Source organism: Pteropus vampyrus, unplaced genomic scaffold (genome assembly GCF_000151845.1).
Source record: "Pteropus vampyrus isolate Shadow unplaced genomic scaffold, Pvam_2.0 Scaffold76, whole genome shotgun sequence".
Classification (NCBI taxonomy): Eukaryota; Metazoa; Chordata; class Mammalia; order Chiroptera; family Pteropodidae; genus Pteropus; species Pteropus vampyrus.
This window is the reverse complement of record NW_011888857.1, coordinates 1,151,040-1,166,455: the sequence shown is the minus strand read 5'-3', so window position 1 is coordinate 1,166,455 and position 15,416 is coordinate 1,151,040. Positions and strand designations below refer to the sequence as shown.

The following is a 15,416-nucleotide window of genomic DNA, read 5'->3' as shown; positions in this document are numbered from 1 at the left end:
TCATTCACTTTAGCCTTACCTCTCCTCATCCCCTCACCTCCTTCCTTAAGCTTTGTGTTTATCACCCTAAGCTTTTAATTCCATCAAAGTACCAATCTCTTACCTCTCTCCAGGCCTTTGTTTAAGTTCTTTCTTGCTGTTTCTTTTATTCCCTCTTTTCCTAATTCTTAATTATCCCTTAGATCTCCCCTTAGACATGTCTTCCAGAAAGTCTTTCTTAACTGTTTCTTTTCTTCCCCTCATCCCCACTTAGTATCCTTTCTGTGTACTTCTGTAGTATTCTTTATTTACCTTATTGTGGCTCTCATTATACTGTATGGAAAATACCTGCTCACCTATCTTTTTTAGTAGACTGTAAGCTTTGTAATCATGAGAATCATGTAGGGGCACAAGGAATAAATGAATGCATTAATGAATTAGCTATTTGAAAGCCTGTCTGAAAACAACTTATAGTGCTATGAAATAGGTAGTTCTGAAATATTTTGAGCATGAAGGCATTATGAAGGATATACTGTAGGAATAAAGTAAACATTTGAAGTGATAGAAATACTTATTGTCCTAATCTAAACGTGAGATTATATTAGTTACTACACTTTTAAAACTTTAATCATAAATTTACTACTGTAGTTTGATGGCATAACAATACTACCTAACTCTTCTATTTCTGCATTTCATTATGTATATAATTCTTTAGCTAGCTATGCTTACACTGTTCTGATATGAAATGCCATTTCCCTACATTTTTCCTCTTTTAATAGATTTTTCTCAAGATTGACTTCTACTCCCTGCTATATAAATGTGTGGGAGTTGGAGAGACAGGAGATAGAAGGATTCTTAGGTTTTTGGCCTGAGAAAGTCTGGAGTTACTACCATCAGGTGAGGTGAGGAAAGTAGGAGAATGAACAAATAGTGAGGTAAAGTAATGAGTTCAGTTTATGCATAATGAATTTTATGTTCCAAGTAGTTCTACCTAGTAGACAGTCGAATATTTGGCTAATAAATTTAGGCTAGAGAAAAATATTTGGGATTTATCAACATTATTTACTAATGTTTGTTTATTTTATATATTTTTTTTAGTTGAAGTCATATGCGTGTAATAGAATGCCAAGGTTTATAAGACCTCAAGGGTGTAGAGATGGAACTTTGGGGCTCTCTTAATTCCCTGAAATGACATGCAAATTTTTGTATGACTGTGTATAATTTTAGAGTGGCAAATATAACTTACATCAAATTCCCAGAATGGTCTGAGACTTCAAAAAAGTCTAAGAACAACTAGAATTAAAAAAAAAAAAGTCAAAGTCTAAAACCTAGACACACCAGTATTTAAAGGATAAAAGAAAATAAACCCATGAAAAAGATTAAGATTATAGCCTCTGGAATCAGCTGCCTAGATTCAAATCATGGCTCTGCTATTTACTAGCTGTGTCACTTTAAGCAAGCTGCTTACATTCTCTGTGCCTTAATTTCTTTACCTATTAATAAGATTTATAAAGTTATTATGAGGATTAATTGAGCTAATGCATGAGAAACACATTGCATTGTGTTTAATATATAGTTAGTGGTCAATAAGATTAGCTATTTACTATTTTTAGTAAGCTGTTGAGTCCCTTGAATTGTTGGCTAGCCCAAAGTGAGTAAAAGACAAAAGTTTAAGTTCCTTCTTTTTAGCAATTGGAGTTAGACACCTCCTTTCGGGGCCCAAAGAACTAGCACAGCTACTTCCTCATTACTCCACTCCCATCAGCACCCTCACTAGGCAATGAAGGCATCGATTGGAAAGAACTGGAGTGTCCAGTGTCCACAGTAAAAAGTGACCCCTCGCTCAGGCAAGTAAAAGAGTACAACTCAAAGAGCATCAGTCATAGATATAAGGATGCTTGCAAAAAGCAGAGACTGGCTTTCTTGTTGTCTCAACTGATTGCTTGCTTAACTTGTGAACCTGCAACCCCCTCAGTGAGTAGTGCATGTCAAGAGAGTTCTTGGGAAAGCCCACCTCACATCTTCTAGAGTTTGTCAGCGTTCTCGAACACCGAGACTGTTTCCTGAGTCTGATGTAGAAAAAGGAGGGAGGCCTGGTGGAATAGATTATGTAAACAACCTGAAAAAATAATGACAGTGATAGCTAACATTTCCACAGAAGAGACTGAATGTGAATACCGGCCAGCCCCCACCATCACCCCACCCCCCCAAAAAAACACCTGATGGTGACAAATGGGGCCAGAATGAAACAGCACAACCCACAAAAAGCACACTTACCACTTACACAGAAACCACCCTAACTTCATAGATTACCAGGAGCAGGCTTAAATAGACCAGATCAGAGCAAGGCTAGGGACATCTCTGCCTCTAACAGGCAGCCAATTATGTGAGTTGATTTCTGCCACTCCTTTTTCCTTGCTCTTCCAATGACAGACTTGGAGAGAGAATATTGGGGCAGAGGTACTTTAGAACTTTTCTTTCTTTTAGAACCTCTCTGCCACACTAAGACCATCAAACCACATGTTTAGTCTGCACTTAAGGAGGAGGAGGAAAAGCTTTGCACTGAATAGTAAAGTTTTATACTTGACCGCTCCAAGTTTTAATAACTGAAACTGCTGAGAAAATCAAAGAATCAGCTCTGGATGTCGTTAAGAGAAAAGGAAGATTTTCTTAGCATTGTGTAAAGTAGTGATTAGAAAAAAATAAAATTATTTTATATTTCTATACCAAAGAATTGAGAACTGCGTATATACTATTTGCATATATAAAGGATGGCTAAAGAAGCAGGAAAACTGGGATCAGGGAGTGTCTTACAAACAGGGAATGGGAGTGGGGAGGGAGAGGATAGTTCCAAGAAAATTGTCCATGGTACTAACTGCAATAGACAAATGAAGTCAGGTAAAGATTTAAAAGAGTCCAAGAAATTAGACAATTAGAAAGTCATTGGTGACTTGGAGAGCAGACTTAGTGGAATGACAGGCAGCTCATTTGGATTTCGATATTAAGGAAAATTGATATTCCTATTTTCTATCCACTAGGCTTTATTCTACCCCTTGGAGGCATAATGAACAAGTATAATTCCATTTCCATATGATAGCCTATCAAGTATTTGAGGACCACTCTCCTGTATCCTTTGGGTCTCTTTTTCTTCAATCTGAATATCTCATTTCTCATGCTTTCAAGTCCGTTTTACCATCCTGGTCACTACAGTCTGAAGATGCTTTAGTTTATGTAAATACTCAAATGAAATATATCATTGTCAGTCTGGCCGACTACTAGAATAGAATAGGACAATCATCTCTCTCAACCTAGGAATTAGACTGTTAATTCAGGCCAAAACTACATCTGCTTTTTGGCAGTTCTGTTGCATCATTATCATTTTTGTTTGCCCAGTGTTAATGGGGATTCACTAAATAGATTAATTAAATGCTTATTGTACAACCTCAAAATTTGTTTCACAAACTTGATAATTTTCGACTTGAAGAGCTTAGTTTTTTTTTGCTAATCCCTACGTAGGTAATATTCCTCCTCTTAGTTTTTTGTGCCTTGTAGGAGTCTTTTAAAAATTAAGGTTGGTAGCTATTATAGAATGTGTATGTGTGTGTGCACGTGTGCACGTGTTATAAAAGGGTGTGTTTTCAGGCAAACTATAGTAGATCTGGCTGATACATAAGACAAGATAGATTTTTGTTTGTTGTTTTTCCCTCAATTAATTCTGCAGGTATTTACTAGGTGTATACTATGTGGCCAGTACTAGAGATATAACAATAAGATGCATTCTCTGCCATGAGAATCTTGTATCTCAGTGGGGAAATTTCAGTAATGTGTATTAAATGCTACTATAGGAGTTAACAAGATTCTCAGAGCACTCTGATCATCTCGCTCAGCCTTAAGGGAAACTTCTCCAAAAATGGGGTTACCTAATATGGGTCCTGGAGGATTTGAGGGAGTTAACTAGCCAAAAGGTGAAGTAATTTATGCAATGGTCCAAAGTTAAGATGCAATATGGTTACTGGAGATGGTAATTTAAGTTATGAGTGTAGATAAGATCAGTAGGAATGGAGTGTAGGTAAGAAAAAAGTCAAAACCCTCTTCTCGGTTAAGAGATAGGTAGAAAAAGAAGAACTCTGTCATCTAATTTAATTGTTGTATCTTCATAATGATAAGTCACCCAATATTTTTGATTTGTCTAATATAGTTCATTCCCATACTGAGTATTGTAGTATGTGTCCTTAACTTTTCAAATATTCTTATTCTAGTTATAATAGTTTATTTCTTTACTGAAAAATTGTTAAAGAACAATCGTGTACATTTTGAAGGAGGAAAGTAGCAGTATATACCACTTTTAACACAAATATTTTTAGGCACATTGAACTCTGCTGTTTGGCCACAATCTTGTACAGCCTATAGTCCAGGTTAAAGCATTTACTTCTTCCTTCCAAGAGCAATGAGAAACCACTGGAAAGTAAGTATTCAGTAGGGAAGTGACGTGATTATTTTGTATTTTGAAAAAGTCATTACTAAATTGAAGGAGTAGAGTGGATACAAATAAATAAGCAAGAGGCAATTGCAGTTGTGTATGCAAGAGTTGTTGGTAGCATAACTAGGGGAGTGTCACTGGCATGGAGGAAAATGATTAAATTCTTTGAAAATGAATTTAATGGGATCTTAAAGATGAGAGAAGAGTATTGGTGAGAAAGAAGAGGTATCAAGAATAAATTGAATGGAATAAAATAATGAGTTACTGAGTTCACCTTGGATGTGTAGGATTTGAAGCACCTTTGTAATTGTGTATTTAATAGTAACAGAAGCCTGAAAGCAGCATAAAAAGTCCATGGTAGGGGATGACTAAGTAAATTATGGTACATAAATTTATCAGAATATTATGTATCCTTAAATATGATAGTTATAAAACTATGAAACGTGAGATTAAGTGAAAAAAGTAGGATACAAAATTCAGTAATAATCATAACCATACAAGAAGATATCCACAAAAAAGTACCAAAAGGAATCAAAAAAAATTTAGCAATCATTTTGTGAGGGTTATGGATGGTTGGTGAATTTTTTAAAAGTTCAAATTATCTATGTTGTAAAAATATCAACCTTAGAAGTTAAAAGTTTAGTACCAAATTTGTTTCTTACATTAATTGATTTGTAATGACCTTGGTTTATATGGTTGCTTCTGTAAACTGATTTAATAGTATTTAAGATAAATTTAATTCATTTTTAAAACATGATTTTCTATTTCTAAAGTTGAATAAAGACAAATTCTTAGTTATATAAAATGGGCATTTTCCCCAGTATGACAGCCGTATTAATCAATAGGTAGAGCTGGTCATCTCACACAATTTTGCCTCTGCTAGATTTTCTACCCATCAGCTGTAAGCAATGTAGAGACATTGAAAGCGTTTTTCTTTTCTTTTACAGACAAAAACTCATAAAATGCTCCTAAATTCATATTAAGCCCATTTTGTGTCTTTTAGATTTGTAGATGTTTAACTTGTGATGGATGGTATTAAAGAACTAGCAATGTTCTTTATAAAATTAAACTGCTGTGCTGAGACGGTTTATAAACAAGTTACCACCTGGTGTTTTACTTGCTTGCACCTTAGGAAATTATTTTAACAAAGCAACTTTACTGAATTATAGTTTACATACAATAAAATGGACCCAATTTAATTGTATATTTTAGTGAGTTTTTACAATATACATATTTATATAACCACCACAGAAATCAAGATATAAAACCTTTTCATCATCCCCCAAAATTTCCTTGTGCCCAAAAAGTTTCCTGGCACCAAAGACCTATCTATGTCTTCTTTCTATCACTACACATTAGTTTTGCCTTCTCTAGAATATCACATAAAGGCATCATGCCATATGTACTTTTTGTGTCTGGATTTTTTCACTGAGCTTAATGTTTTTGAGATTCATCCATGTTGTTGGGTGTATATCAGTAATTCATTTCTTTTATTGTTGAATGGTATTTCATTTGAGACGGGACCATTTGTTTTTCCATTCATGAGTTGGATATTTGTGTTGTTTCTAGATTCTGGTAAAAAAATAAAAAATAAAAAGCTACCATAAACATTCTGTATAATTTCTATGTATGGACCTGTGTGTTTGTCTCTTTTGGGAAAATATGCAGGAGCGAAATTGCTGGTTTCTCTAAGTGTATGTTTATCTTTATCAGAAACTGCCAATCTATTGTCCAAAGTAGCTATACTCTTTGCCATTAGCAATGGAGGAGCATTTAATGTGCCCACATCTTTGTTAGTACTTGGTATTGTATTTTTATTTTAGCTGGTTTAGTAGGAATGTAATGGTTTCTAGCAGCATTTTTAATTTACATGTTTTGATGTTTAATACTGTTGAACATCTTTTCATATGTCTGTTGGCCATTCATATGTCTTCTTTTGTGAGGATGTATTCAAATATTTTTGCTCATGTTTATATTGGGTAGTTTATCTTCACTAAATTCCAAGAATTTTTAAATATCTACTGGATGCCAGTTCTCTATCAGATGTATGTATTGCAAATATTTTCTCTCTGTAGCTTATCTTTTTTATGGCATCTTTTTAAAGCAAATGTTTAAAATTTTGATAAACTTCAAAATTATTCATTTTTTTCTTTCGTGGTTCATGCTTCCATGTACTATCCTAAGAAATCATCTATATCAAGGTTGTAAAGATTTTTCTCTATACTTTCTTCTAATAGTTTTATTGTTTTGGTTTTTATATTTATTTTTGTGAACAATTTTCAAGGTAATATTTGGGTAGTAGAATGAAGTAAGATCAAAATTTTCCTGATTTTGGATTGAGAGTAATATGAAGTAAGATTGTTTTTTGTTGTTGTTGTTTTAATACTGGTATCCAGTTACTCCAGCATTATTTGTTGAAAAAAACAATTATTTCTTCACTTTTGTCAAAAATCAATTATGCAGTTATTTCTGGACTCTATTCTTTTATATTGATCGATATGTTTATCTTCTTGCCAATTCCATATTGCCTTGATTGTTGTAGCTGTATAGAGTCTTGAAATCATATAGTAAGTCCTCTAAATGTGTTCCTTTTCAAATTTGTCTATTCTAGGGCCTTTGAATTTCTATGTAAATTTTAGAACTAGATTTACATTTCTCCAAAAAGCTTTCTGGGACTTACACTGAAATTCCTTTAAATCTATAGATCAATTTAGAAAGGTTTGAGTCTAACATCCCATGAACATGATATCTCACTCTATTTATTTAGGTTTACTTTCTCTCAGAATATTTTGTACTTTTCAGTGTAGAGTTAATTCATGCACATTTTTTGTTAAATTTACCCAAAATATTTCATATTTTTAGAATCAGTTGGGAATGGAATTTTTAAAATTTCAGTGTTTAGGGTTTGCTACTAGTTTTTAGAAGTACAGTGGATTTTTATACATTGACTCTCCATGCTAGAACCTTAATAGGTCCTATTACCTTTTTGGTAGATTCCTTAAGATATCCTACATATGTGATAATGTCTGCATGTAAACACTGATTTACTTCATCTTTTCCAACTTGTATGCCTTTCATTTCTTTTTCTTGGCTTATTACATGGCTAAGAACTCCTGAAAAATATTGATTAGAAGTAGTGAGAGTGGATATACTTTCATTGTTCCTAATCTCAGGAAGAAAGCATTCCATCTTAACCATTCTGTTACCTAGAAGTTTATTGGAGATGCCACTTATCCAGTTGAAAAGGTTTCATTCTATTCCTATTTTGGTATAAGTTTTTATGATGAATTGCTGTTGAATTTTTTCAAATGTTTTTTCTGCATCTATTGGAAGGATCATAAGGTTTTACTTTTTTAATGTTGTTATAGTACATTGATTTACCAAATCAAAAACCAACCTGGCATTTCTGTGATAAATCCCACTTAATCATATTATTTTATATTTAATATATTACTGGGTTTCATTTTTTAGTATCTTAGGAATAACTTCCATATATGTTCATGAAGCATATTAGTCTATAGCTTTCTTTCCCTCTGATGTCTTGGTCTAGTTTTGGTTTCAAGATTATAACGCATTATAAAATGAGTTTTGAAGTGTTTTTCTCGACCTTTTTTTCTGAAAGAGTACTTGTAAGATTGATATAATTTCTTCCTTAAATAGTCTATGCTTTTTAAAAGTCTTTGGTTTAGGTACCAGAATAATAATGGATATATATAGTGAGTTGAGAATTGTTTCCTTTTTTCTTTTTTTTGAGTTTTTTAGGATTAGTATTTCTTCCTTAAATATTTGGATTTACTAGTAAAGTTCCCAGCCCGCCACCTCCCACACCTGAAGTTTTATGCATGGGTGGAGGGGGTAATTTTTATTATGATTTTAATTTTGGTTTCCTGTTTCTTTTTTCATATTTGCTTATCCATATCCTTCAAGAAATTTGTCTATTTCTCCTAGTTGTGAAATTTTTTTGGCATAATTTGTTCATAGTACTTATTTTGATGCTTTCAATGTTTATAAGATCTTTGGTGAAATCTATTTTATTCTCAATGTTGATAATTTGTGTCTGTTCTCTTTTCTGATCAGCCTAGGTGGAATCTTATCAATCAATTTTATTAAACTGGCTTTTCATAAAACCAGCTTTTGATGTCACTTTTCTCCTTTTTATTTTTAGGTCCAGTTTTTCATTAATTGATTTTCCTTCTTTATTATTTATTTTCATTTCCTTTGTTTTTAAATCAACTTATCTATCTAGCTTTTTAAAATGGAAGCCCATTGATTTGACCTCTTATTTTCTAATTAAGCATTTAAAGCTATACATCTTTTTCTATGGTCTGCTTTAGCTGTTCCTCAAAATTTTTCATATATTGTATTTCTATAATCATTTAGTTCAAAATATCTTCTAATTTTTTAATTTATTTTTAATCTATAGTTACTTAGTTTCTGTGCTTTGATTTTAAGATACCTAGTTTTTCTAGATTTCTTTTCAATATTGAATTGTAATTGAATTCCATTATAATTTGAGAATATGTTCTGTAAGATTTTAAATTTTTTGAAGTATACTGATACTTGTTTATTGGATTAGCATATGGTTTTTCTTGATGCACATTCTAGATGCACTAAAAAATAGAATGTGTATTCTGAAACTGCACGAATCAGATTAAGGTGGTTGATGAGGTTCAGATTCTGTTTTCTATTTTCTTAATGATTTTTCTCTTTAGTTCTGTCAATTACTAAGAAATGTATGATAAAATCTCCAAATATATATCTCTCATTGGTTCTGTCAGTTTTCCTTTGAAGAGAAATTTAAAGAAAATATAATTTATCCACATACATACATATATCTGTATAAATATATACATTCATAATCACCATGTTTTATAATTTCCCATATATTTATCATTATTTGTATTCTTTATTATTTCCTATAAATACAAGTTACCATGTCATGTCATTTTCCTTTAGCTTTTAGTGACCTGTAGTACAAGTCTGCTGTCCATGAATTGCCTAGTTTTTTTTAATCTGAAAATAATATTTCACCTCAATTTTTTAACATGTTTTGCAAATTTACAACTTTTAACTAAGTTGGGTTTGCTTTTCAACTCTTTGAATAGATTATTATCATTTCTTCTGGCCTTGTTTCTGTTGAGAAATCAGTTGTTAATTGTGTTATTTACCCCCATATGTCATATGTCATTTTCCCCTGCCGCTTCCAAGATTTACTCTGATATTCTTAGAATTGATTTTTTTCACATTAATCCTAGTAGAGGTTTCTTGTGCTTCTTGGATCTGTAACTGAATATTTTCATCAAATTTGGGGAATTTTTGGCTATCATTTCTTTAAATGTTGTTTCTGCTTTGTTCTGTCTCTCAATATCTAGGACAATTAAATATTTGTTGGGCTTCTCTCTGTTGGTCCACATGTGCCTAGGATTCTGTTTAATTTTCATTATTTTTTTGTTCTGTAGATTACATAATTTCTGTTAATCTGCCTTCAAGTTTATTATTATTTTCCCTTCTTTTATCTTTAATTTACTTGTGAGATCACCAAGTAAATTTTTCATTTAAGGAATTATGATTTAAGATATAAATTTTCTATCTGGTTCATTTTTATAGTTTTCATTTCTCTATATTTTTTCTGTTTACTTATTGATGCCGTATTTTCTTTAATACTTTAAATACACTTTAATTCTTTGAATATACATATATATAATAGATGCCTAGAAGTCTTTCTTTTAAATTCAACTTTTGAACCCATTTGGAGTTTCTGTAGGTTGTGTTTTCCTTATTATGGGTCATATTCAGTAATTTTTGGTTGAAATCTGCATGTTGTAAATAATACATTGTAACGATTCTGAATTTCATTGTTTTTCTGGAGATTTCTAGTTTTTTGTTTTAATAGACAGTTAACTTGCCTGTCTATTAAAATTATTAGCTCTCACTTTGGTATACCATGAAGCAGATATTATCTCTACCCAGTTTTTCCAGCTTCGTGATGTTGCTTTTTTAGCCTGGTCACATGGGGTTGTCCCCTGCAATCACAAAGTTTACTCAACAGTTAAATATCTGTACAAAATTTATACTGAGATTTGGGGGCTCACACTTTTTATGGTCCTCGCTCCTGTTTTGTCAATAGACTTCAGCTTTCCATTGTACAAGATTCTCCTCTAAGCTTGGGAAAAACATACCTCCAAAGGAGCAGCAAATGTGCAAATCTCACATGAATCAGTTATGTCTTTCAGCTTTATGCTATTCTCTTTTCTTTTGCTTGCAGTTTATTCCTCCAACTCACGCATAACTTGATGGTCAACTAGGGATTTGGGCATAGTTGATAAAACCTTCTGGAGCTCTCTTCCAGGATTTTCCCCCTAAACATTCAGCTGTTTTGACAACACTGAACTCTGTATTCTGCCACCTTAACCTGGAAAGGATATGATTTAAGGTTTCCAAAGCTAAAGAAGGTTAGGAGATTCTTACATGGCATGATCACTGTCTTTAAAAAGGAAACTGAGGTGATGACTGCTTGCTTTTCATTGCTTTCCAGGGCCTTCAAATAATTATTTTTTAATGACGTTTTATCCCAGTTTTACAGATATAGTTGTAAAAGGTTTTGCTAACATTACCACAAGTTCAAACTTTCTTAGGAATATTTATTAACAGTGTGATTTTTACAGATATTGGTGATGTCTAGCATATTATAGGAATTCAATTAATATTGATTGGATAAATTAATAATAGCTACTCTCTTTTTAGATAATGCAGTAAATTTGCCTTTGTCTCTTTGTGTTGTGTTCAAAGAATAAAATTAAAAAGCTGAGATAAAGTGTAGGCATTTGGCTTATCAGTAATATTAAGAGAATTAAGATATATTCAAGTTGTCATTCTGTAACAAAATCTCAAAACTATAACACATTTTTGTCTGAGAAACCCAATTTATCATTTTTTTAAATTAAAATTCAGCAAGAAAGAAAGATGAGGGAATAATAACAGGTAAAAAAATTATTAGGAAAAAATTTATTACAAATTTAGTAACTGTCAAATTAAAATCTTCAATTTTAAATTATTGTTGAATTTAAAACCCAAAACCAGAATGTAAGAATAATACTAGTTTTGGAAGTATCAGTATTAATACTAATATTAATCATTAGGCTACATATACTAAGCGCTTTATTATTGTGACATGAAAAAAATGAAGTGTGAGTTTAAAAACTGGTTGGTAGGTAGTAATGGCCATTTTAGAGGTGCAGTGCCTGAGAAAATCTTATCAAAGAAAAAATATTTCTGGTTCTTTTGATGTAATCGTATATAACGCTCTACGTTTTGCAGTAGAGGTAGTGTAGTAGATGGAGAATGATTTTGGAATCAGAAAGACTCTCTTAAAAGTACCTACTTCCCACTGACTATCTAGATAAGTTTCTTCATCTATCTCACTGTACCTTAGGAAGATGTAATTATTGCCCCAGCTCATATATTTGTTTGAAGGAGGAAAATTATAAAAACATCTGAGTGTACTTGTTAAATGGTAGAGTTCTAACTACAATTTTTTTTCTTTTTTACAGAAGAGGATAAATATAATATTTATTCTCCTTTGCTCTTCAAATATTTCCTGGCAGAAGGAATCATCAGTGGGCATACTTTGTTGGTTGCATCTGCAAAAGATGAACCTGCCGAAATTTTACAGGTACAGAATATAGTATATCTTATATATTCAATATTGCGTTTTGAATTTTTTATGAAAAAATATTGTTTATAGATGTAAATAAGACAATATGTTTGTATATATGCAAACTATATTTAAATGTACTAATGAGACCATACATATTTTTTTCTCTTAAAGAAAAGTATCAAATTTATTTAAGCATATAGTTTCACTTTTGAATTAGTGTTCTTGAACAATTTTTTTTAACTTAAGTTGAGAAAAATGAATAAGCTATTAAAAACTGACAATAAATAAAGTTATAGTCATGATAATAAGAGAACTCTAAAAAGTTAAGTAAAGAAAAATGACTGCAGAATATGATCAGATATTATATTACCAATGTCCCAAAGGTATAAATTAGAAGAAAGATACAGAAATTAAGTACTCATTTATTGATATTATTTTGCTTTAAATGTACCAGCAATTATTCTCTTCCAAGAAATATGCAATAATAAAATATGTGATAAAAATACCGTGTCTTTTTTAAGTATCAGACAGGGCAATTCTGACTTTTAGAAATCTTAATTTTTTTGTCCAGAATAGAAACTTAATTTAAGGCATTATTTAAATAGAATTCATAATCTAAACTTATTTTTTCCATAGGATGTTTTCATATCCATGCATAGTCTGCAAAATGGCAAATGACTAAGTCATTTATAAAGAATTTATAGCGTAATTAATACTGATTTACAATAACTGTCAACAAACACCAACAAACTTATATATGTCTTATGTTCAAAATATTTATTAATAACCTTATGATGGTTTTTCTGTAACAAAAAAATTCATATTTAAATTTATTTTAAACTTCTTGTCTCAAAAGAATTTGTGTTAAACACATTTCTTCTCAGTTCAGTTATTACAATTAACATTACATGCAGTGTATCAATAGACGAAAATTTTTATAATACATTGCTTCATTAAGATGTATCAGTGGATAAATATTGCTAAAATGGGACAGTATTCAGCATCAATTATATTCATATTTTTTGTTTTTATGGATGTGAGCTGTTCACAATTAAGTAAAAGAAAATAGATGTTTTGTTGTTTCAGTGTCCCTCAATTTTTTTTTACTTTTTCTGCACAATATACACCAAAAAAAATCACAACATGTCTGTCATCATAAATTGTTTTAAATTATTTGTGTGGTCTATCAGGTTCACCTAAAATTTTGCTGAAAACAATGAAAAAAGAGTAATTTCTTCAATTGTTAGAGCATTCACATTTTCTGTACCAAATAGATATTTTTTAAATTATTTCTTTTGTGCTCTGGAGGTTTTTATACTTAGGCAATGAGAAGTAAATCTTTCATTTGTAAAGTGAGAAAAGGGTGATTTGAAAGGAAATGGAAAAGGGGGAACCTGCACTTCTGTCATCGGCACATTCTCTTAAGAGTCGGTTTTCTGTCTGAGTACTTGTGAAAGCTGAAGATCAAGGAATTGATTCCTGTAAAAATACTATGATCATTTGCTTCTTTGAAAGTCTTCATATACCCCAAGTTTAAAGACTCCTAGTTTTTTACAATCAAAAGTGATGGAAACAAGTCATCTTACCTGATCAATATTGTTTCTAAGTTTAGACTACCATATACTCAATATAAATAAATCCAAATATTGATGTAGCCCAGTAAACCTGTATTTACATTAGTCTATTCTAGATAGTGTACTGCTAATTAGCATTTATTTTATATCAATTTTTTAAAAAGTACATTACTTTGTATTTCAAAGATGTAGGAATAATACCTTTTAAGATACTATTGCTCCATAAAAAATCTAAATAAAGATTATCTTGGCTAAAAAATGTTAAACTAACTGATCGGACTTAGGATTTTTTTTATGAAAATTATACCTCTGGAATGTTACATTACATGTAAATGCATACTGTCTTATTGGAAGCAAAGAAACAAAAGAAACCATTGGTGATATTTTCCTCTTATCTTAAATAGTATTTAAAAGATGATTATTTTAAATAAATTCCCATTGATTAATATATCTGTCAATTTTTCCTTCAGAAGTACTGTTGGTTTCAGTGTTGACAGCTATTTTACTTGATTTTCCATATTTGAATTTTTACTATCACTGAGATCCAATTTATAATAACCTGCTAGTCAATATCCTGGAACTTAAATTTGTATTATGTTTCAAGGGAAATACATGTTAAAATGGTTTCACCATTTATTTTTAATATTTTTAAAGGTTTCTCTTGCTCTGGACTAGTATAGGTGTTTTCAACTGAAGAATGTGTTCTAGTGTCATCAGATGAATTATTCTTTATCATGTGCACTTCTACTGTATGTTAAAGACAGTAAAATTGCTGCCACAAAAAGTTAATGGTCTTATGCATTAGATTACTTTATATAACATTTCAGATTTGATGCTGCATTTCAAAGTTTATTTCATTCATCTATTTTTGAGTAGCCTAGAACGAGTTGTTTTTATTTGCATAGCAAGGTTGCTTTACACGATAATTGAATATTAATCAATAATGTATTCAGTGAAGTTAAATATTAAATTAACTATAAAGTTGAATGTGTGGTTCCCAGGAAAAATTTATCTTCTTTGATCTTAATACCATTATTTGCTTTTGACTAAAATCACTTATGTAGGCGAGTAATGAAAGTAGTTAAAGGTTGTACATGCTAAGTAATATGCATATTTAACATTTCTCTACATAAAAAAATATTTAAAAACTTAAATTTAAACTGTTTTAATTTCATTATGTTCTTAAGTTTAATGCAGCTCTACTCTGAAAATACATCTGGTTTATTAATAGAATTTTCTTCACTCATCAGTAATATTTCTTAAATTCTCAATCTTGTCATTTTATATTTCTTAAATGTTTAATATGTAATAGTAAAACAGTGTTTGATTTATAAAATAATATGCCATTTTTATTTTTCTATTATAAAAAGTACAAAGAGTATTATTTTAACACATACATATTTAATGTGGTCTACTTAGTGTTCACATGTTTAGAATAGACTGGATTAAAAAATTATGGCTGATAACAATTTAAATTATTTATATTCTTCATAACACCATTGCATAGACAAAGTTTTTAGCATCTCTCTGAGAAGAATAAATAAAATATTTTTGCAATTCAAAATGAGATGTTGACTACTAATGTGGATAAGTAGGTTTTCTATATAATATTCAGTCAAGATTTCAGTGTGCCCAACTCAGAGTTATACTTAAAACTTCATTTGTATCAAACACCCCAACAATGAATGACCAAAACCAAGGCATTAACAGTGTTTACAGATGCAGC

General features: G+C 30.9%; 1 protein-coding gene across 3 annotated transcripts in view; it reads left to right on the top strand.

The window, feature by feature from the left end:
- Nucleotides 1-15,416, top strand: part of ELP4 (elongator acetyltransferase complex subunit 4) — a 198,019-nt gene that overhangs the window by 12,869 nt on the left and 169,734 nt on the right. For all 3 annotated transcript variants that reach the window (XM_011362547.2, XM_023532061.1, XM_023532060.1), the window contains exon 3: nt 12,010-12,131. In XM_011362547.2, the coding sequence (XP_011360849.1) occupies nt 12,010-12,131 (122 nt within the window). The remainder of the gene's footprint in view (nt 1-12,009; nt 12,132-15,416) is intronic.